Below are 24,231 nucleotides of genomic sequence, written 5' to 3'. Positions count from 1 at the left end.
AATAATAACATCTTTATTGCCTTAGCAGTATTACATATGACATTTACATTTAGACATTTGGCAGACACCTTTATCCAAAGAGACTTATAAGTGACTAACAAAGTAAGCAAACAATCTGAGTCTATGAGAAAACAATATATTTACAGCAACATGATGAAACAAACAACACATATAACATATAACCAAAGAACAATTATCAAAAATGTGCAAAGATACAAAATATGGTGTAGCTTTTATATCTTCCATAGTAATTTTAAATGTTCCAATATTATCCTCAAAACTGTAAAACACCAGTGACATTAAGTCTTTGTTTGACAAAGCTGTCAGTGCAAATTGCAGTTTTCATTCACAGTAATATGTTTATCTTTCTAAAAATCTATATTTTAAAAACTGCCACAGCCCATTCTTACTTATGTGGAATGAATGACACTCACAGCATCACGCACAACATGTAACATCGTAAACCAAGTCCTCAATGTGGACATGCTCGTGATTTGATGTGAGGGAGAGAAGACGTGTGCCCTGTTTGAATAAAAAGAGAGAATTAAACTAAAGTACTTTATGGCACTTTGTCCACTGAGAGCTGGTTTATGCGTTTGCCAAAACGTTACTTTAGTTTTTCCTATTAAAGATACTGGAAATGCAACATACGATGTAAATTGCTTCTAAACTCAATTTTAAAACTTTTATATGGGCTGCAAGTAATAAAAGCACAACTTCACTGGCAAAGCCAGAAATGGAAGAAGATATTAGAACTGTTTATTCTCCAAGTGGTTTGGATTTTGTGAATTCATGGTACAGGTGTAACCAAGCTTTATTAAAGCTATATTAAGTTCTAGCAGCTGCGCCTCATGTTGTTCATTTAGTTTATTTTATGACTCTTTACTAACTCTTTGCAGATGTTTGTGTATGCTTTGTTGTTCACACACCTCAAGTTCCATAAACTTTTATTAAACACAGAATATTTTATAATTATATTTCAGTCACATTCATGTAAGAATTTTAGTCTAACAATATCTTATATACATATATATATATATAATGTAGATGTATGTTTTGTGCTATCTTTCTGACAGGCTGTTTCTCAAAACTATTATGCATAAAAGAAACTGAGATCTTATGATGTTAAGTGAAAGAAACACAGAAATGCGAGACATCAGGTATTCACAAACTTTCACTGTAACAGCCACAGTGCTGGTTTGTTTGTGTCTGGCTAATAATAAGATCCATCCTACTCATACTATATGTCAAAATGAAAATGTTGTTTTTGTCTTTATCTAAATATGCACATATGACCATTATGACCCATGAACAAGCAGATACATTCACATTTACTAACATTACATCATCAAATGAGAGGGACTGATCACAATGACTGCTGTCAAAACTCAGTTCAGCCTTTTCCCCACAAGTTCATATGGACGCGCTGATACTTCATTCAAACAGAGTTTGGTTGTATCGAAAAACACAAAGATCATAGTGGCGCAGCACATGATTCAGCCAAATCTACCGTCTAATATAAATTTTATACTTTCTCAACAGCACGTACACACTTGATCATGCATAAATTCCTAAAAAAGTGATACACACACACACACACACACACACACATACACACACATTTCTGCCTGAGGTAGAGCAGAGGTCAGCTGGTCTCTAAACAAAATGGAAAAGGAATCAGTGATAATATGCTGAGCATGTGATGGTGTGTGAGTCCGCATGATTGTGTGTGTGTGTGTGTCCTACTGAGTGCATGAGATCACACACTTCAGAGGACGGCCCCTAAAAGAGTTCAATGAGCAGGGAGAGAACAGGAGACTTTTGGCCGGGTGTAAGAAAGATAGAGGGTGGAAGGAGGTTTGGCAGTGGGTTAGATGGTAGCGTAGTGGTGTAGCAAGTTTCAATAAGTAATTGGCTGATTGCATACTATACAGGTAGCTGAGGAGTCCTGCTTTCATTTTTAACAATCTACAGATCAATTTTGGTTGAATGTGCAATTTCTCAGCCTACATCCTACCAAGCTGAAGTAATTTTCCACAGTTAATCTGTTCCTTTGAGCTGCTTTTGCTGAGTCTGACCTCGTCAGCCGCGCAGTCTGTGAGGGCATCAGCTTCTGCTGTGTCCATGCTTTCAACAGGAGTTTAATTCCCACTGTGGTTAACGCTGGACTTGCTTTGACTTTTCACCATGAGGCGCCTATGTGTATCTATAGTTCTGCTCCATCTCTTGGGGACTTCTTTAGGTCAGTTCCCTCGTCCCTGTGCAAACTCTGAGGCACTACGAACCAAAGAGTGCTGCCCCGTGTGGGAGGGAGACGGCTCAGCCTGTGGCGCCCTGTCAGGCCGTGGTTTCTGCACTGAGGTGGTGGTCTCAGATGAGCCCCATGGGCCCCAGTATCCACACAGTGGGATTGATGACAGAGAGCGGTGGCCCTTAACTTTCTTCAACCGGACGTGTCGCTGTGCTGGAAACTATGGAGGTTTTAACTGTGGAGAATGCAGGTTTGGATACTGGGGTTCAAACTGTGCTGAGTACAGAGAATCAGTGCGCAAGAACATCCTGATCATGTCAGCTGCTGAGCAACAGAAGTTTATCTCTTATCTGAACTTGGCCAAAAACACCATCAACCGTGACTATGTGATCTCCACAGGAACAAGAGCAGAGATGGGTGAAAACGGTGAGAACCCCATGTTCTCTGATATCAACACCTATGACCTGTTTGTCTGGATACATTACTACGTGTCCCGAGACGCCTTCCTGGGAGGACCGGGGAACGTATGGAGAGACATCGACTTCGCCCATGAATCTGCAGCGTTTCTGCCCTGGCACAGAGTTTTTCTGCTTCACTGGGAGAATGAGATACGAAAGCTGACGGGTGATTTTAACTTCACCATTCCATACTGGGACTGGAGGGATGCCCAGACCTGTGAGGTGTGCACCGATGCTTTGATGGGTGGACGCAACTCACTCAATCCCAACCTCATCAGCCCTGCTTCCATCTTCTCCTCATGGAAAGTAAGAATATTTGATTGTCCCTCTGTGTGTATGCATGAGTGAAGGATACATGTTCGAGTACTTTATGTCTTTGAGTAAATCCTTTATTAAAAGAGTGAAAATTCCTTTACTCTCAAAACAAAGCCTTGCTTTGTTTCCATTTCATGCTGCAGGTCTATTGTCTTAAACCTGGTTTATCCTGTTAATGAGAGAGAGTCTGAGTCGGAGTGTTAATCAGAAACAAGAGATTTGGTTGGAAGCACACACTTTTTTTTTTAACAATTCATCCTTAAGTGATGCAACATGAAAGATCAGAGGGAAAATCCTATTTCTGAGGCTTTGTCTTAACATCCCAGAATATAAAAAAACTGCATCCTAAGAAATTCAGAAAAATCTTCCAGAAATCTTGTAGTTTGTGTCTACGACTGTATTTAACGATCATGAGAGCCAAAAAAAACAAATGTGGTATGTGTGTGTGTTTGTAGGTGATCTGCAGCCAACCAGAGGAGTACAACAGGCGAGAGATCCTGTGTAATGGTACCGGGGAGGGTCCGCTGTTACGTAACCCTGGAAACCATGATCGGAACCGAGTGCCACGAATCCCCACAACAGCTGATGTGGAGTTCACTCTGAGCCTCCCCGAGTACGAGACAGGAGCAATGGACCGGTTCACCAACATGAGCTTTAGAAATGTCCTAGAGGGTAGGATTAGCAGACTGACACACAACACTTGTGTTACTTTGCTTTTATTTTGCTTTTTTTATGTATACTGTTGACCAATTATCCTTTTTCTTACCTATCACTTCTTCTACACTTCAATAATGTTACTTCTACTGTTCTCTCACAGACCAGTTTTCACTTTCTCTCTCTCTATACTGCAGGTTTTGCCAGTCCAACCACAGGTTTGGCCATACCAGGCCAGAGCACCATGCACAACTCCTTGCATCTCTTCATGAACGGCTCCATGTCTGACGTGCAGGGTTCGGCCAACGATCCCATTTTCCTGCTGCACCATGCTTTCATTGACAGGTGTGATGACATACATACAAACCTAAGAACACAAAAAACAGCAATCAAAATAATAAATAAAAATAAAAAATATATATTTCAAGGGAGAGGAAGCCGTTAGGGGGGTTGTGCAAGAACAGTGTAGACAGCAGGCGTTGATAAATAATAGAGATATTTAATAATAATAGAGATGTAAGCACTGGTAATGTTTTCTTCAGAGGTGTATAAAGAACACATACTAGTACACAAAGAACTCCTTTAAGACAAGAGTGTATATTAAACAATGTAGAATCTAATCCTGCAAAAGGAAACTAGTAACTAATGATGTTAAAATATTTGTAGTGGAGTAAAAGTAAAGATAACCTAAAGTACAGTCCTTGAATAAAAATAACATTTCATGTTATTCTCCACCATTATGTGACTTTTCTGTCTTTATCACATCAGTTTATATCAATCATTCCCCCCCCCACCTTTTTGCCACTTTTCTTTTCTCCAGCATCTTTGAGCGCTGGCTCAGAACTCACCAGCCTCCCAGGTCCAGCTACCCCCGTTCGAATGCCCCCATTGGCCACAATGATGGTTACTACATGGTGCCCTTCCTGCCTCTCTACAGAAATGGAGACTATTTCCTGTCCAACAAGGTTCTAGGATATGAGTATGCATACCTCCTGGACCCTGGTCAGTACAGAGCAGTAGACATGTGCAATAGATAAGTGCTTCTACAACTTTTATTTGATGTCAAACTGTCTCCTCCTGTGTATCTCCACTGCAGGTCAGCGCTTTGTCCAGGAGTTTCTGACACCCTACCTCCAGCAGGCCCAGCAGATCTGGCAGTGGCTCCTGGGAGCTGGGATCCTTGGGGGTGTGATTGTTGCAATCCTTGCTGCGCTGCTGGTTGTTGCAAGACGAAAGTGGAGGCGCAACCAGAGGAGGAAGAGGGCGTCAAGCTACGGAGAGAGACAGCCACTACTGCAGAGCAGCTCAGAGGAAGGTTCAGCCTCATTTCAGACTACTATGTAAAACACCCAGATACTGTACATACTGTATATGAATCCAAATTCATGAATGTGCAAACTATTTGGGACACTGAGTGTTTTTATGTAGTAGCTTACTGAGATCAATTCTGATTTTAAAGACTTCGTTTGTTGTCGATTTCCCATAATAAATCAGTATACATTTTAAAATAATAGATAAAAATACAAACGGGTTACTGACACATCTTTAAAAAGTCAGTTCAAACTAAACACAAAAAACCACAGAGGCAGGAACGTTTTGTGTGTTTTGGGTGAACTGTCCCTTTAAGGTTCGAGCCAATTTAAATAAAGATTCTGAAAAAAAAAGAGCAGGAATCCAACATAATAGATCAAATGTCCCTAATACTTTATACATTCAGTAAATATATTTAATATATGACAGATCTCTGCTTCTCACACACACAATAAACTTCCAGAGCCATTAAATGTTCATTAATGCGAAAGATGACATTATTACTATGACTGAATCGCTGGTGCTCACAGACCACAGCATGACACGATGCCTGTGATGTTTCACAGTCAAAGAAAACGAATGAAGTGAATCACGACTATTTACATGCTGCATTAAAAAAATGTTCCTGGTTTACTGGTTGTGTTTTTTTTTCTGATCTATTAGTTATTGGTAATGTTGACTTTAGTGTTGTTAGCGGCTGACAAATAATTTGAATTAATGCATGCAGGTAATTAAGGTGTAATAAATATAAAATCTTTATTTCAGATTTTGTTAGAACAGTGCTGAAAATATACATACAGTTTAACATTTGAATAGATCTAAATTTCAAATGCTAAATAAATGGAGGCTAATTATAATTAGAGAGAATACAGTAGTTTCAATGACAAAATTGGAAATATCAAGAGTTCAAAAAAATACTTGGAAGAAACCTGGTGTGTCCAGTGTGTGTTATTTTAGCTGACTCTAAAATATATGTTCAACTACTGAAAACGTAGTGTCAAATATACAAATGAATTCCACCAACATCCTAATTTCTTTTAATCAGTACATTGCCAAAAGCCCTGCAGAAGTTATCACATAAAAACACATTTTAACAGTATAAATAACTACAAAACAACTGAATAAAAATACTGGCTTGAGGTGTAGAGTAGGTTCGCTTGGTATAAACACAAGATGTTTGTTGCACGTACACTGAACAATGTTAAATGAGAAAACTGAATCAAGTTTTTCTTCCACTCTCGGCCTCTGTCGAAGCAAATCTCCTCACAGATAATGACAAGTGAAAGGCTCGTACACCAGTCTACGTCACTAGTTTCTGTTCCAATTAACGTGAAGATGACGAGGGTCAGTTTGTCAGTTTGTAAAACCTGAAGCACAGCATCAGTCGGCTGGGATTGGATTTTTATAGCCAAGCCTTGCGACAGCTGTAATTTTTTTAATACAAGCAAAAATACTCAACAGTTTATGGCCTGTATCTGGATGTGAATTAAAAAAGCTGGTGGAACTGCAGGCAGCTATAAGGTGGGTGGCGAAATAACAAACTTTGGAGCTTGTTTGGTGCCAATTTGGTGTCAAGAGGAAGCTGAATGAAGATGAGTATAAATCATTCATTTGGCCGACACTAAAATTGGCACTTTTTTATGTTTTTATATTTTTTTTCCGATGTAAAATCTTCTTCTGGTCCCAGCCTGATGGTTCAGTCCTGGTCCACTGAAAGATTCATTTTCTCTTGTGTAACTTTATAATGTCGTGTTTGCAGTTTGCTTCCAGACTCTTGGACGTGTACAAAATTTCATGTAACCAAGTTTGGCCAAAGATCATCGGAAAGTTACTTCAAATAAAGAACACCTGTCCCAAATGTGTGAAAATACATCCAGCCCTAGATCGCTGAAGGTGACGTTAAAGTGTAGATCAGCTGAAAGACTCCTTGTTGAATTCAAAGGTTGTTCCTGGGGATCGGGCTGAGTTACAAAGTCTGTGGAGACTCTTTGAGATGCCCTTCGGTCCACAGCAGAAAACTCCCACTCGCTTACTGAAACCACACAAGAGACATATATGGAGGGATGTTAACAATTGTGGCTAAATTCATACCTTTAGTAGCTCTCGATTACTACTCACTGTTTATTGGTCTTCCCAATTTCATCAAAAAGCAGTTTCCACCTGGGTCGACCAACCAGCAGTCTCGAGGTGAGGGGGCGATACTTCTCCTCAGACATGCTCTGAAAAAGTCCACATGGAAAACAAAACACTGGGATTTTAATAAAACAATAATAAAACACAGAGAACTAACCAGGTAACATCTACATTTTAAACAGAAACCTTTTTAACATACTGGTTCAGTTTGCACTGTGTGTGACACTGAGCTCTCTACAGCCACTCTGACCTCCTGACACGGCTCAAGCTCCCTCTGTAATCTGACTTCCTGCTTCTACTAAGACCTGCCCCTCAAAGCACGATCAGTGGAGCTGAATGGGAGGGGTGCAGCTCTTTCAGACAACAACTGAAGAGGAGGAGACACGAACGTGCTTCACCGAGTGCTTGGTAAAGTCTGTTAGATTAAACGTTCCTTTGTTCACGTGACAGGAATCCGACTCATGTGAGGAATGCAGTTTTACGGCTGCTCGTAAACTTAGTTGACCTGTGAAAAAGAGTGTTTCTCCCCGTCGGGGAATCGAACCCCGGTCTCCCGCGTGACAGGCGGGGATACTCACCACTATACTAACGAGGAGATGATACCAGCACGGCCATATACACCGAAATATAGTCAGTCAAAGCCATAGCCCTCAAACCATAATGAGACTGTTACTATTACTATTAACTTTTACTGTTACTGTACTAATAATTATTATTAAGATTTGACCTCTACCAAAAATGCAGAGACATATATAAGTTTCTATGAAAACATAAATGTTTAATCTTGATCTTACTTGAATATTTTAGTATGTGTAAAGTACAGACTGGTAAAGACGGTAGAAAAATAACACTACTGTGCAGGATTGAATATGAGGAAGAGAACAGATCAGGAAAAGACAAAACAGCAACAGAGAAACAATCAACTGAGAAACGTGGGCCGTTCAAACAAAGGAATTCAAACAGACCCCTGTGCTGTGGCTCATGCGGCTCTCGCTGCAGTATACCGCCCCCTAATGGCTCTGGTTTTTTAAACACTGACAGAATTGGTGAAGATATCAAAAAATAAAAAGACACTGAAATACAGTGAAATGAGAAGATGAACCACGAAGGATCGACTGTGTGTGTCTGTGCTTGTGCGAGTGTGTCACACACCTACCTGCAGGTTTTCTGTCTGACTGACATACAGCTTCAGGTTGAAGTAGTCTGGTCTGTTTTCCTTCCAAAGCTAAATGATAAACGAACATGAAAAGAGAGGTAAGCAAAAGGCTAACGAAGAAAAAATTATACATTTACTAATTTCTGCCTTTAATTTCTTTGAAATAAATGAAATAACTAACGGCCACAAGATGGCGCTAAACACAACAAACCTTCCAGTGTTTCATATTTTATTGATAACAAACCTAAAACAGTTAAGTTGATACTGTTTAAAAATGAAAAATGAATTTAAACCTAACCTAGTCTAATGTCTTTTTATTTGATCAATATAAAACTCTTATTGTAATCAGACTTCAGAAGCACAGGATCGACTCCTCTTCTCCTCTGTGGTCTTTTACACTATTAACCTCTGACCTTTCTTTGCCCCCTAAAAACATGGAAAACCTTTTTTATCTGGTTGAGAGCAAACACACACAAGAATGGAAAGGTGCTTGCCCCAACAGCCTGTGGCAAGTGGATTATCTTTGCTGTTTTTTTCAAAGAATAATAAAAGCACGGGCATGCACAGACATTTTGAGGGGATGTGTCTCAGATATTTAAAAAAAAAAGTTAAGTTAATAAACACACAAGTCCTGCTAGTCAAATAATTACTCATTAAGTTCCACGAGTTGTTAAAAGTAACATGTTGGCTGTAGCATGCAGAGTTTGTCCTGACCTTATGATGAAGGGCACACAACAGTTCGGCAAACCAGTAGAAGGACTGGAGCTCCCTGCAGACCCAAACAAAGTACAACCTCTGCAATCTGAAACCTGTCCAGCCATCCCTGGATGTACAGCAGGGAGAAAAAAACAGGAAACAGTAAATACTTATAAATACTGCTGAAAGTTTCCATCATTTGTCAGTGTATGACATGTTTTTCATAACTCACAGCAGAGCGTGCAGTACACAGGCAAAAGGAGTGACTCCTATTCCACCCGCAACACAAAGACTGACATCGTAGTTAAACACTTCCTCTGATGGACTTCCAAATGGACCATCCACGTAGAGCCTGAGCAGAAACACAAGAAGCAATTAACCATGAAACCTCACAAATACATAAACACTATATATTATATCATTTCCCTGCACTTGAAATCACACACACACACACACACACACACACACACACAATGTCTACCACAGCTGCTCAAACACTTAAACTTACAATTTCGTTTTTTACAACACCAAACATACAAGGTACACAACTAAAACACTAATACATGTCCTAGTCCATGGCCATACATTTCTACATTAAGAACAAATAATAAAAAGAAGTTTTGCATGTATTAGACAGACAATGTTTCCACCTTGTTGTTGCCCAGTTAACTTTCTCGGACTGTATTTTATGAAACTACTGCATATTTTCACAATGTCACTCAGGAAGACTTAAGTGTTATACAAATTTTACCCACAGATTTACTGACATTTGAAAAAAATGCACTTTACGCCCCTTCTCAGCATTTATAATCAGTATACAAACATTCATTAAATGGTTTATAACACACTAGTTGTAGTTTTAGTGTGTTTTTATTAAACATGTCCTGTTAAAACCTATTTACTTTTATTCATTTTATTATGTTAAGTGTGTTCTACTATAGCAGTTGTCTGTTTATATAACAACTTCCACTTATGGGCGCCCACAAGAGTAAATTAGCCAGTCACAAGAGGAAGATGGTGCTGATTATAATTAGTCCACTGCTGTCAGTAAACGCACCACTGACCTCTGCTTCCTGGCTCAACAGGAGAGTGGAATGAAACAGTGAATGAAGAGAAGGAGAGATAATAAAAGCATAAATGAGAAATAAAATGTTGTTTAGCAAATATCACATTAACCTCCTCCCTAATGCAAAAGGGATAAAGAATGATGAGTTTTTCATTTGAACAGCTGTTGGAGAACAACAGAGCGACCAGAACTGGGTCCATTCAAAAATTTATGATTCTAATCGATAGTATAAACCATTTATTAGATCTTTATACAGCTTAGAAATGCTACAGGAAGGCTGCAAGTATTGTGTCACTGAATTTTGGGTCAAAATGTTTCAAACTTATTGCAGTATTGCAGTAGATGGAAATGAACCCTAACCATTCACCATTAACAGAGGAAGGGTGGGCTGGGCGCTTCTGTTTAGCTCCGGATTACGGTCAAAAAACAAACTCTCATTCCCTCCAAATTTAAATCTCCCTCCTTTTATCTCCATCAATCTCTCTCTCCCAAACACAAAGCAGGAAGAGCACAGGGTCAGAGGTCAGGAGGTCAAAACCTCTGACCTCTCTGTGATTCTGAGCCTTCATGAGAAATCATGTCAGCCGCATCACTCACGCAGTCTCTCAACAAACATGCACACAGTGTATCACGCACACAGCAAACGTACTTCGGGTATCTCCTCTGTTGCACCATGGGAAGGATCTCCAAGTCTAACCTTGATTCAGGAAGTAACAGCTGTGTGAACCGCTCTGAGGAGAGGAGAGGAGAGGAGAGGAGAGGAGAGGAGAGGAGAGGAGAGGAGACAGACATCATCATACTGTACATTCAGTGGTGAAGTTGTCTATTTTACACATCCGATAGCATTTTATTTCCTTACAAACTGTCGTCATGGCAGATTAATGGGCCAATGCAAACTGATTTCCTTCCTGTGTTCTGAAAATCTGTGTTTGTACAGTAGCAGGAGGAAATTAGTGCACGTTCTTCTTCTTCTCTGTCAAAGGCTCCCAAAGGGACGCAACTTCCTGTAGAAGCCAGTTTCTCTTCTTTTTCAGTTGGAGTCAGCTGAATACGAGTGTAGCTTATGAAGTCTAATGAAAAAGCTGCAGAGCGGCAGAGTTCAGTTTTTTATTTCTCTGACATACTGCGCGGTCAAAGCGCTTTAGTGTTCAACAAAGGGAGAATCCTGTTTTTCAGTTTAACTGAAATCATCAGAGCTCTGTGCGAACGTGTGTTTGTGTGTGTGTGTGTGTGTGTGTGTGTTTGTGCGTGCACACAAGGCAGACAATAAAACTGTGGGAACCATGCTGACCTCAAGGTAAAGAAAAAGCATGAGAAGACAAACATACGTGAACAAAGATACAGAGAGGGACACACACACACACACACACACACACACACACACACACACAAATGTAGTTTTTTAGAAATGCATCCTCCTTAGAAAGAAAAGAACAAAGAGGACGAAACAAAATGACTTCTCTGTTCTTTAGTGTGTGTGTGTGTTTGTGTGTGTCTGTGTGTGTGTGTGTGAGCCCACCAGTCCAGTCTCCCACGACTCGGAGATGGATGCCAAAAGTTTCCTTGTTCTCGGTGGGACACTGCGAGGAGTTAGAAAGGAGACAGTGAGTCATGGTGAAACACACACTCACACACACACACACGCAAGTACAATGGGCTGCACACACTCTCGCACACATTCACTAGCTGCTAACACAAGAGACGCAGACAAGCACAGAACACAGAGCGCACCTACAGTGCATAGCTACACCTCCTTGTATATTAAATTTAACAATGCATACACTCATGGACATACACACACAGCCGTCCTGCTGGCAGACAGCATTACTGGCCTCAGGGGTCTGTCTGCTCTCTGTCAGTGTGATTCTCTGCTCTCCTCCTCAAAGCTCCAAAACACACCAGGCATAGGCATGTGTGTGGAGTGTGTGTGTGTGTGTGTGTGTGTGTGCGTGCGCGTGTTTATGTGTGAATGTACAAATCTTTCCTCTAGTTTCATGTTAAACTGGTTAGATTAAATTAGTAAATATTACCAATTAAAATAATAATTGCAACTAACTAACTAACTAATATTAACTTCTTCTTTGCCAGAGTTTAAGAAACAGTAAAAATATACATGTGCACGTGTGTCTGCATTGTGTCATGAGGGAAGAATGTGCTGGAGAAAGCTGAGGAGTTACATAAAGTCTTACCATTGTTAGTGTGAAGGGATGGTTCTCAAACGAAGAGACACCTGGGCAGTTTAGAACAACATACTGAGAAAGAGAGACAGAAGGATGACAGAGAGATAAAAGAGAGGATTAAAGAGGGAAGAAATGAAAGAAAGACGGACGGAACAAAGATGACGTTATATGAAACTTTTACTCAATAATAGTAACAACAGTGTAACAACCAAATATTCAGAGACAGACACCTTCTGTCCTCTCACCTGTCCAGGACGTGCTTTAAAGCTCTTCTTCAGCATCCGTAATTCAATGACATCACAGGGGTGTCTCACCACTGTCACTATGGTGACGGGGTCACTGCTCCGGATGTAACGGAAGAGACGTTCTGCACAGTAGAGACAGAGAGGACCAGACACCCAAAGCCACGTCTGACCACACACAGACACACAACACAAATTAAACCAAACTACGTTATGATACTTTTCTACTTCAAAAGCTCAAAGCGCCGAAGCTGTAGTTAAAGTAATAAAGTCCAGTCCAGAAACTGAACAATCGACTCATTTATTTGACATGCAGGGCCACACAACACACACTAGCTGTGACATCTGGTTTCCCATAACACCTCTGCACACGTGCAGAGAGGTTTGCATGTGGAAGTATAATTTCCAACTCACAGTTCTCAGCACAACTAAAGATGGATTTATCCTTTTCTTATACTGTACAGCTGAAAGTTGTCAAATGAATGTCTGTGTGAATGGACTACTTTAGTATTGGGCCCCGTTAATGTGCAGCTTGGCAGCTTAAAAAATGCATTGTGTTAAACTGCAGTATGGATATGAAGATGATGAATTGTTCTGCTGTGTGCACAAAATAAGGTGAATTAGTGCCGACACAGCAACTTTTGGAAATCTTAGGCTGTGTCACATGTTGTCTGTCTAGGATTTATAATTCTTACAACTTCTACCATAACAATAACACAAGGGATCAAACATAGCCAAAGAGAGTGTATTCAAGAGAGTGCATAAAATATACACTTCTTTATCAATGTGTGCTGTGTTTCTGGATTTCTGTTGGCGGCTATCTGTTGCAGACTAATTGCTCACAGCCCCAGTAAAGCCTGGGGAGCACAATCGGTTTTAAGGGGGATTTTATGGAACCAGCTTGTTGCCAAACGACCATGTGCAAACACATAATCACACACACAGGAGGAAACTCACACACAGGCCTTGATGTAAAAAAGGATGCCTGCCCCTCCCTAACAGCACTACACCTCTAATAAAGAGGACCAACTCCCTGCAACAGTTCTACTCAGCACACGGGTACAACACTCACACTTCCTTCAACTCAAACACACACAATTAAATTCAAACATTACATAAGTGTGCTCCACACACACAGACCTGGGGGGTATGTGGCTGGAAATAAGCCTCCTCTCTGCATCTTTCTTCATCATCCCGCTGCTCCAGCTCCTCGCCCTGCTGCTCTGTGCTGCTCTGATTTGCCCTGATGCAGCCAGGAGGGTGATCCACGATGTTGGTCTGATACTTTAGAGCTCCGCTAGAGAAAAAGAGAAGACTCGAGTTGATTGTTTGAATATTTTAGAGTAACTTTTATTATTAGCTGATATACGGCTACTGAAAGAAATTATCATGAGCCCAAACGAGGCCTGAAGAAAATGCTGCCTAGTAGCTACATGCTGTTTACTGTTGATGTTAATCAATCACGATCAATGTAACAGCACCTGAACACTGCAGCAACAGGACAGGTATGTACAAGCAAACCCTGGTACTACAGTTGACTGACTGCCAATAAAGATGAGCAAAAAAATTCCTGCGCCCTGATTCAACACAAAAAAATTTGTTTCTAATGAAGTCAGTAAAACGTAGCACGCTTTCCTTAGAACTGCATTCCTGCATGGTCGAGGTGGGTACCATGTATCCACAGAAAATCAGAGAAAGGCTTTGTCAGGTCAGGTTTAAGGTGCTGATATCGACTTAAAGACATCTCCACTTGTCAGCAGTGTTTTCCAGTATGTGCAGACATCTGAGGGGAGTCAAATTCTTATCTCGTCGTCTGAAGGTCGTGTTAAAATGGAGACAAACTGTGCTAGAAAAACTCCCTGCAGAAATAACCACAGACACACACACAGTGGAGAGACCTACCCGACCATGTGCACCATAAGAATGACGTAGAAGACGATGAAGAGGTTGTGTGTGTACCAGAAGATCTCGTAGTTAGACACCCTGAAAGACAAATACAGAACCACAAGACACGTAATTGTTCTCACAGAACGTTTCACTCCCTTCAGACCGAGAAGGAGAGATGATGTAAAGGGTAATATGATATAAGGAAACAACAAAAGGAGAGCAACAAAAAGAACAACAATAGAGAAACTGAGGTCAGAGGACAGGATGAACACATGCCTGCACGAGTGAGGTCATACATAATGAGCCGAACTACAGCAATCAACATTCTCCCCCTGACTACAACCTCTTTTGTTTCATGAAAATATTTTCCTTTGTTAAGTATTTTAATTCACACCGTATGTTAATAGACCCGTGCACATCAAAGTGTGCCAGTATACCTGGATCATAGTGACTCATTATGTAGTTATTCCTCTGGCACTCCAGCCACTTACCCAAACTCGTATCTAAAGCCTTAAGTGGTCTGGAAAAGCCTCTTATCCTCTGTTCAGTTCCTGAAGCAAGCAAGTTGAGCACAGGCACACACACACACACACACACACACACATACACACGCTTCAACTCTTACACATGTGCAGAAGTTAACACACACACACACGCATCGTGGGTGACCTAGCATGACCCGAGTAATGACAGAGAAGAGAGTGCAACACTTAGTGAGGATTTGCTCTGTAACCGAACTCTTTTAGCATGTGTCTTTATCGTCTCCATCTTCCAGTTCTCTCGTCTCGCAGACAAAGAGGTGAGTCATAAACTCAGGCAGAAAAGACAAAGGAGCACAGAGTCATGCAGAGAGTCTGACACAGAGGTGGAGACACGTTATTTTTGGTTAAGCACTAAAACAATGGCTGTATTAAGAGAAGTGGATGCTTCAGGATTTAATAACATCGTCGGGGGTTGAAGGTGTCAACAGTTTTACAGGCCTGATCCTTGTAATGGCTGTTTATGGGTAAAATAACGCTGCACGTAGCTTCACCATAATGCAACCTTGTCTTTTAATACATCCACGACATGACACTTAATAAATACAAACTAGGTTAGGATGGAGGTTGGTGGTTTGATTGAATTACCGTACGCAGTAGGAGGAGGACATGAACATCAGGAAGAGGATGAGAACCAACACGACGCCCGTGACTCCTGGGACTAGGGACAATCAGCCATTAGGAGAGTGGAGACAATTACTAACATCCCAGCACACATTATGAAGGGTTCACGTTCATGCATTCACATTCTCATATTTGTTTATTAGACTGGAACAATCAGTTTTTTCCATTAAGATTGTTTTAACCGACTACAAACACATACAATCACTTCTAGTCAACACAACAGCCTATATAAAAGAGTAATCCTTGTTACCTGTGGTGAGAATGATCAACTTAGGGTCCTATGAAGGAAACACAAAAAAATAAATAATGCGTGTGAGCTTCTGCAAACTGGACTGAGGAGTCTCCTTGTTTACACTTGAGTGTTTCTAGTGCTCCTCAGGGTTGAGACGCGTTTGAAGTAAGAGCTTAGGGACAGGCCTAGTATTTAGCACAACAGTGTATATGTTTGAGTCTTACCTCTCCTCTGTAGCGAGCCAAATTGAGAGCTGGAAAGTCATCTGAGTAGCTGACACTGAAGTTGATGACATTCACCAGGTGGGCAGACACATGCACAACTGCAGAAGAAGACAGAGGCATATGACTAAAAGACATATATATCTTTTTCTTTTTTTTTTTTTTTTTGGAAAATCAGCAGCAGACACAGAGCAAACCGTGTCTTGCTTCATACAGATCCTGGCATGGTTAATTATAAAGGTCAAAATGAACCATGTTGGTCACTTTTACAAACATTTCTTTGTCCATTCAGCAAAAAGTCAGAAAGGCATTCTCTTGACTCACACACACACACACACACACACACACACACACACACACACACACACTCTTCCCTGACATCATAGGCTAACCACGCAGCCGTTCAACAGCTGATGGAATTAGAGGGCGTAATCATGAGACACAAGGGTCCTTTTTTTCCTAACTCACATCCTTTCTCACTCCCACTGTTTCCCACCCATCTACCCCCCTCCTCCCTCTTTCTTTCTTGTCTCAATCTGTGTCCCTCTCCAATCCGTGCTGCCTCTCTGTCTTCGGTGTTATTTATTGTCTTTGGCCTGCTGCTTCAGAAAAAGATACGTTCCCCTAAAGAAAATAGTGTTCGTGTGAAGTGTTGATGAGTTCAGAAGTGATTGTAATGATAAAAGAAGGTTTAAACTTACAGATGGTGTAGCAGCACAGAGACCAGACTTTATGAAGTTAGTAAGAGTTGCTATAACCCAACCAGCCAGGGGGTGGATCCTGGATGGGCACAATACTTTCATCTGACACCATCACTAACTTTAGGTTTGTGACAGAAAAAGTGAACTGTTACTTTAAAAACACACATATAAAGAGGAAAAGCCCAACATGGAGGAGTACGAGGAAGTCGTTTGTGAACACACACAGCAGACATGCAGCTGTGAGGAGCTCTCATGAAGTCATCAGCACAGACTCACAAGAACACACACACACGCACAAAACCGGACAAACAAAAACATCCATGACCAGCTGGAAGAAGGATGTCACAGCTTGTACTCTAAGAATGCTGCGCCAGCCTGGATCCATTTAGTCACACTTGCACCGACACACACATTCGTAGATACACAAAGACACCTGAGCTGTGGTGGAACAGGAACTGTTTTTTTTTTTTTTTTTACCAGAGAAGATGCAGATGGCAACTCCACAGGCCACGTGAAAGGTCTTGCTCTTGTCCAGCAGTCTGCGTGTCTTCCTGCTCGATACCTGCATGAGCAACAGACGAGAGCTATTAATGAGCCAAAGCAACATAACACATAAAACTCATTCTGAACTTATCCGACTGCCTCCCTACATCCAGAATAATAACAATAAGCCCCAAAAAATATGTTTCCTCATTTTTACATCATTTTCATTTGCTGTTTCAAATTAAAACGCTAATTTCTCTTTGTGACACCAACTTTATTTCAAAATAAAATGCAGTGTTGACTATCATTCTGCTCCCACACCCCCCACAGAGTGTCTTCCTTCCTCTCTCCTCACTCCACCCCCCTCATCCCATCCTCCCTTTATGCCTTAGTCCATTTCTTACCGTGTGTGTTCCTCGAACAAAGGTGAGCAGGGAGCGACACATGGGCAGCAGCACCAAGCTGCAGTTCAGGTTCAGCACAGATGCAGATGCCCTGCTGATGCACAGCCCGAGCTGGGAAAAGACACACACGCAGTTACTCAGTAACTCTGTTAAGCTGTTTCATTAAGGAAAGATTGAGTAGATCCAAACCGTTTATTATAATACTACCTCCTCTACAGGCAACAGTTCAATGAATACAGCTGAATGTTACATCTCTGACCTCTGACAACACAAACAGATTTATTTCGCCTTGCTGTAATTCCAGGTTAGGTCGGGTACAGACAGTGAAAGACAGTGCACTGATATGTCTCAGAACGTCCTGTCTGGAAGATAAGCAGCTGCCACCGGGCTGAGGGCAGCAGTTTACCTGAAGTAACATGAGGAGGATGTCAGCTGTGTAGTCTGGCTTTACAAATCTCAAGTTGCATCTCGAAAAAATCAAGGCTCTTTTCATGTGGAAACGCTGGATGTACTTTGGCCTCAGCACATTTAAACACTTTCTTTGCAGCTTCAGTGCGCACTGCTGGGGCCGTCTCTTCTCATTACATACTGTATAGCACACTGACATAACGAGTCTTACACAGTGTGTAGATCAGTAGATTAACGGAGATGAGAATGACAGGTCAGTACTCCATATTTTTAAGACACTCCAAGGTTTTAATGGCGGCTGTGAGAGATACAGAGTTATATAATCTGGGAAAGTAAGAGCTAAGTTTGAGCAATTTGAAGAAAACTAGGTGTGATTAGACGAGAAGTGATTAGACAAGCAGGATGAGGGATCACAGTTTCACAGTTTGCCGTAGAACTAAATGAGAAATATGAAAGTGCATAGCAAGGTTTCTGAAATAAAAGAAACATGTCAAGTTAGGATCTATATATAGGAAATCAAGCTTAACACCAGCCTATTGAAATGGTCTGATATCTTTAGCCTTTAAAACCTCCCACCCTCACTCAACACTACTTCTCAAAGATAAGCAGCTGACGGCAAAAGGAAAAGCCACAAGGAAGAGATCTGATATCCTCTCTCTGTACATCCCCAATAACCTGCACAAGCAAAACACACAGACTCACACACACACACGCATGCACATATACACACACACACACACACACACACATAGAAAGACACACATAGACATGTCAAACCATACAGTACAGGAAAATGAGATAATATACTTTTTGAAGTTGAATCTAAATTCCCTTCAATGGATTTAAGCTTTAAATACATCTTACACACACACACACACGCACACACACACACACACACACACACACACACACACACACACACTCATACACACACACTCATACACACACACACAAATACACACACAAATACACACCCTCTGGCAAGGCATTCAGTCAAAGCCAGTGGCTTGCCCACACTTGCCCATCTCTCCCTTGTGCCTCCCACTGTACAGGCAGCACATGAATAGCTCACACATGCCGCTCACTTATTTCATCCTGCACACATTTTCCTCTGTTCAATATTCATACTGCATTGTCTCACAAAATACTTGTTTTGGCCATAGTTTCAATCAACTAATCAGTCATTATTGTTTCTTCCACACAAAAACTAAAATAAATTAATAAAAAAATAGTAACTGTAACAATACTCAGTCACAAACAAGATAACAAACACGATTAAGAGCTTGCCTGAGGAGAACACATGGGGAATCTCCAGGAGGAAAGATTTAGTCTTTTTATTTCTTGCAGCTACAACCCTAAAGCAACATCCATCAAACAGAAGGATGGTGTGGAGGTCCAAAGATGTTTTTCATGTACTTTATAAAGAATAAAGTCCCTGCACCTGACTGCTTTCTGTTGTACAAAGAATAATTGGATGTCAAAGTTTATTTATTGGAACTATTATAACTTCCTGAGTAGAGAAAACATAGTCACAGACCATCTCGATGGATTACCTAGTACTGATAGTAGAATCCTGAAAGACCTACGACTCAATTCAAATTCAAAGTCCTCCTTCGTCCATATTTCCAAAAAAATGCATCTTAATGATTCAAACACAGGTCACTTAGGTAGGTTTTTAGTTGTAGACTGCACTCAGCTCTGTTTCTTAGTATATAGATGTTAATGTGGCTGCAGCACTTCCCATTTCCCATTTTGTGTCTTCTCTCTCCTGTAGTTGCGCTTCCTCCTCTCTGTCTCCCTCTCTCTGCAGGTATCCTTGACCTTGGAGCTGTATATTTCCAGAGTTCAGTTACTGGTCCTACTGACTCGTTCAGTGTTGTTGCTGCTTGTTATTTTCTCTCTCCTCTTTCCACTCACCCCAACCGGCCGAGGCAGATGGCCGCCCCCCCTGAGCCTGCATGTAAGTGTACAGAGCCTTCATTTTCTAGATCGCAGAGATCTGGTGTTAGTGGCCTGAATATACGGCATCATCCACTCAGCATTAAAAGGCAAAAGTTAAAAAAATGAATTCATGTTGTTCTTTCATACAAGCAACTTGCTTAGTCTGCATTTACCTTCAACATGTGTGGACAAAGACATTTCCTTTAAATTAATAATAACACATTACTATAAAAACCAGGAGAAAGAAAGAGCCACAAAGTCAGAAACTAATTTTGGCTCCAACAAGTTGCAACTCGAACAAATCAAATACAACAATAAGGAACAAACACAGCACCGAGCTGGTTTCAACCAAAGGGATGTGAAGCTGTCTGAGCCGAGGCACTGATTAGACAGCAACGTCTGTATCAGCGCGAGAGGACAGAGAATTTTTTTCAGCGCTTACTTGAGTCAGCCAGCATCAAATTCCTGATTCTGTGTGTGTGTGTGTGTGTGTGTGTCCAGGCTTATGTCACTGCTGGTCAACCCTAAAGTCAGCACAGACTAGCCAACCGGTGAACGCACACAGAGCTCCTGTCACATAGTTTATAGTCATAACTCAGCCTCATTAAACCTGCAACTGACAGATGATCTCTATATTCATATACAACTCTGATATAAACAGAAATCAGTGAATTCGCCAAATGTGGCAGCACATTTTATCACCATTTTCGGCCTATACGCCATCTGTGCAGCCACTAACAGAGACGGTGAGAAGTGAGGACACCTGTGTGACTGTGTAATGTGTGTGTAGAGGCTTGAAAATGATATGCAAATAAATCAGTTTTAATATCATCATTACTTTATGTTGTGATGACGTAGACACATAACATTTGATGATATACTTCACTGATTATTATGGGAACATTCTTGTGGGACCACGGCACGTACATGGTGATGATACTCAGTGGCCACATTATTAGTCACACCTGTCCAATCTAATGCAATTCAACACAGATGATAGATCTACTCTATGTTTATTATTGAGGTCATAGTGGGCGGTGGAGACATAGTCGAGTACAAATATTAACATTAAGAGGTGTTTCAAATGAGTCGCAGATTCACCATCCCGCCTATAAACGCGTTTTACTAACACAGCACACGAGAGGACTGATAACAAGCAAGAGATGTTGTTGTTGTTGTTGTTGATGTCCTCTGACACTTCAGTGTTCACATTAGAACCTCTACACATCCTGTCTGTGTCTGATGTTTTATGTAGCTTGTAGATGGATTAATGAACTAAACAGAACTTTTTGTTCTTACTTTATATCAGACTGGGAAATTTGGGGCTCCGACTTCTTTGGTTTGCATTTGTGTATGAGGTTTTTCACAGTTACGCATGAATGACTGTCAGCCATAACAGCAAGAAAGGTAACACCTCTCTACGACCCTTTTTATTCTTTTAACCAGCACTGGTCCTGGTCTTGAATAAGACTGTATTGTTATTTTTAACACAGTAAGAACTTTTGAAGTATATTTTGTTGTGCACACTACTCGGATTTACATACACAGTATCATTTTGGATTTAGGGAAAAACCTTTTAGAACATACCTTTAAATCTTTAAGTGTTGAAACACATCAGGATCCATTATCATGGTCTGTACTGTGTGTGAGTGAGTCTTACCCCAAGCATCTTGTAGAGGTAGTGATACTGTTGTCCAGTGAAGTAGAGCAGGAAGGTCTTTGTGAACAGCCAGGTGTTTGCTCCCAACCACAGCATCTACAGACACATACACATACAGTATGAGCTTCAGCCTGGAGTCCACTATCAGGCCATAGTCAGCCAATAAAATAGAAATACAAACAGCATCTTGTTTGGTTAGTGTTGTCAAGTGTCACAAAATAAGCATTTTATGTATATTTACATTCAAAAGCAACTTGTTTGTGGATTTACATCGTAAAGCGAATTGGAAATCCTTGTTATTCAGCATGTGAAGCAGTGTAAACTCAGTCTAAAGCAGTCAGCAACATAATGACCAACAGTCAAATCATCTCATTGTGCTGTCTTGAAAAAAAAAAAGCAGCTTTAAAATCTCTAACAAAAGTTTTTTGTTTTTGTTTTTTTTTTCCCCCACCAGGACTAAGTGCTTTCCTCCCTCGTTGGCGACCCAGCTCCGCACGGCCACCACCATGATGTCTTCACCGGCTCCGCAGCTGCCCAAACTTTTCCCAGCACAGCTTCGGCGCGACCGAGAGCTACAGAGAGCCGTCCCCCGTGCAGCCCTGCGTGTCTCTGTCTCTCTGTCTGTCTCTGTCTGTCTGCGTAAAAGCGTCCACGCACCGGCCGCCGTGCGCCCTGCTCCGTCCTCCCTGCGCGCCGACGCTGCTCTGAGCACATTTTGAACTTTTCATCTCCCCAAAACGAAACCGAGCTTCAGGAGCTCAGTCTGCAGCTCTGCCGGACCTGCAGGACTTCAAAACGAATATCGACACGGGGAAAAACATGTTGAATAAAAGTGACACTGGGCCAAAGAAAGGCAACGAAAAAGTCGACGAGGAGAAATAAATGTCGCTCCGCCGCGTCTCATGGCTCAGCTGTGTCACTAGGGGGCGTCATAGAATAACTTATCATTAACACTACCTGATAACTGCAGATCTGTTTAACAGCAGTCATGATGATTTCAACCCTTTATTAATGCCTTGTTAATATTTTAACTGCAGCTTTGATGGCTTATTAGAAAGTGACAGACAAATACCACAACACACATTATTTGAGGTTTCACAGAGAAGTTGACTGACTGGCACGTCCAGCTCCACCCAGCACCACCAGTATGAACTGGAACGACGACTGTAGGTCAGGTCTCATCGGCCAACATCTGTGGCAAATACCCTTCAGGGTGACTGGGAGCAAATCCCTTAGAGCCAGGCTGTAAAAACCTTCCCTGAAAAGTGGAAGCTGTAATAGGAGAACATCAATGAGCCTGTATGTTTGAAACGTTCAACGGTCACACATGTAAAGGTGCACGCAGCATCAAAATACAGACAAACATCAAAACATCAGTGTTTGATTTTCATGAGGAATCTTTCGTGATCACATAGGGTTTTTTTAGATTTCTGGATCATAATTATGAACATGTTCAGACCCCAAAAATACAAATACTGTATCTACAGTTTTTTTTCTGACGTATCATCCACTATATGTGTATCAGATTGTTTCTTAGTGGAGTAATCGTCTCTTTACCTGGAAAAACACTGTGTAAAGCCTGAATACACATCTTCAATCACCCATCTGACATGACCTTAAACGTCACAGACAATAAATCTGTTGGTACGTTTTACATTTTAAACAATTCCCTGAGATTTTTCTTCAAAGATAATAAAATCCACTATTTGGTTCTTGAAGGACCCAAACAACTCACTTTACTTTTAATTAAGTCAAAATCAGCCTCCACACACCAGCTGAAGGAGGTTTAGTTCCAGTTTGTTTTTTTCCAGATACACAGTGACTGGAGGATGAAGCAGAGCTGTGGTCTGTGTCCTCCCACATTCCTGAGAGCAGTGAGTCCCCCCCCCCCCCCCCACTCTTCACACTCCAGCCCACCACATGAAAGAGTCGTCCTCCAACCTGCACAGCTGTCCATAGAACCGGAGGGGGGGTCAAGCACAACCACAGCCTGCATGACTTATAGTATGGGTAAATATGTCGGACTGTTTATAGCAACAAGCGTGAATCCCGTGAACCTTTAAGGAAGTGACTCAAGAAAAACGAGGGAAAGTTTCACGTAAACTCGAGCAATGTACCATACATAAGAAATCTATAATGAGGTTTTGCACAGCCATTAAAAAACGTTAATGCTCTGCAGCATCACTTCTCCTGGTCTCTGAAACTCTACAAGTTCCATAAACATTATATTCCTAAAGGAAATTCCCTCACCTGGAGAGTTCTGTCCTGTGTTTATTCAGGTTTCATTCATTTTCTCAGTGCACAGGGTTCATTCATCTTCATACATTTTATTTATTGTTTATTGTTTGATTACTTGGGTATTTTATCACTGGAAGCTTCGCCTCGTTTTATGAAACTCACAGCTCCGCTCTGTCACGCCGGCACAGCTGGTTGAACTTTAAGTAATTAGAATAAGTAAACTTTCCTGTAGCTGTAATACACATGATGTTACATATGCTGATCCAGTGTTGCTGACAGGGACTCGCTCTTGACTTTCGACTCCCCGCTCCTGTGGGGTGGAGTAATATTGAGTCAGCACCAGAAGGTGCAATTGTCAGTTCACTAATCAAGCAGAGCATTATTGACTAGCTCCCTCTTTGTCCCTCTCATTCACTCAGTCTTTGTTAATA

General features: G+C 41.2%; 2 protein-coding genes and 1 non-coding gene across 3 annotated transcripts; 1 reads left to right on the top strand and 2 right to left on the bottom strand.

The window, feature by feature from the left end:
* Positions 1–2,187: 2,187 nt before the first annotated feature.
* On the top strand, positions 2,188–5,022 carry tyr (tyrosinase). The gene is made up of 5 exons (XM_026376682.1): positions 2,188–3,015; positions 3,480–3,696; positions 3,876–4,023; positions 4,499–4,680; positions 4,775–5,022. The coding sequence occupies exons 1-5, from the start codon at positions 2,188–2,190 to the stop codon at positions 5,020–5,022; spliced, it is 1,623 nt and encodes a 540-aa protein (XP_026232467.1).
* Positions 5,023–5,726: 704 nt separating this feature from the next.
* Positions 5,727–22,432, bottom strand: LOC113148316 (NADPH oxidase 4). The gene is made up of 18 exons (XM_026339982.2): positions 22,014–22,432; positions 21,563–21,658; positions 17,554–17,664; positions 17,144–17,228; positions 15,969–16,066; positions 15,763–15,790; positions 15,477–15,549; positions 14,365–14,445; positions 13,603–13,759; positions 12,466–12,630; positions 12,230–12,292; positions 11,560–11,620; positions 10,690–10,771; positions 9,207–9,326; positions 8,993–9,101; positions 8,279–8,347; positions 7,108–7,208; positions 5,727–7,021 (listed from the first exon to the last, which is right to left on the bottom strand). Exons 1-18 carry the CDS (start codon positions 22,068–22,070, stop codon positions 6,901–6,903), a joined length of 1,677 nt encoding a protein of 558 aa, XP_026195767.1. The 5' UTR covers positions 22,071–22,432; the 3' UTR covers positions 5,727–6,900.
* Positions 7,646–7,717, bottom strand: trnad-guc. The gene has a single exon. It is a non-coding gene; the product is annotated as a tRNA-Asp (tRNA).
* Positions 22,433–24,231: the final 1,799 nt, after the last annotated feature.

Source organism: Anabas testudineus, chromosome 13, assembly GCF_900324465.2.
Source record: "Anabas testudineus chromosome 13, fAnaTes1.2, whole genome shotgun sequence".
NCBI classification, from domain to species: domain Eukaryota; kingdom Metazoa; phylum Chordata; class Actinopteri; order Anabantiformes; family Anabantidae; genus Anabas; species Anabas testudineus.
The sequence above is the reverse complement of the archived record's forward strand: the minus strand, read 5'-3'. Positions and strand labels throughout refer to the sequence as shown.

Bases quoted from the DNA above. Each gene is read 5' to 3' on its own strand.
- tyr (XM_026376682.1), top strand. From the start codon at position 2,188: ATGAGGCGCCTATGTGTATCTATAGTTCTGCTCCATCTCTTGGGGACT. The intron at 3,016-3,479 runs GTAAGAATATTT...GTGTGTTTGTAG, and splicing joins CCATCTTCTCCTCATGGAAA to GTGATCTGCAGCCAACCAGA. The intron at 4,024-4,498 runs GTGTGATGACAT...TCTTTTCTCCAG, and splicing joins CACCATGCTTTCATTGACAG to CATCTTTGAGCGCTGGCTCA.
- LOC113148316 (XM_026339982.2), bottom strand. From the start codon at position 22,070: ATGGTGGTGGCCGTGCGGAGCTGGGTCGCCAACGAGGGAGGAAAGCAC. The intron at 16,067-17,143 runs GTAAAAAAAAAA...CTTCTTCTGCAG, and splicing joins TGCCATCTGCATCTTCTCTG to TTGTGCATGTGTCTGCCCAC. The intron at 12,631-13,602 runs GTCTGTGTGTGT...GTGTGTGGTCAG, and splicing joins TCCAGCCACATACCCCCCAG to ACGTGGCTTTGGGTGTCTGG.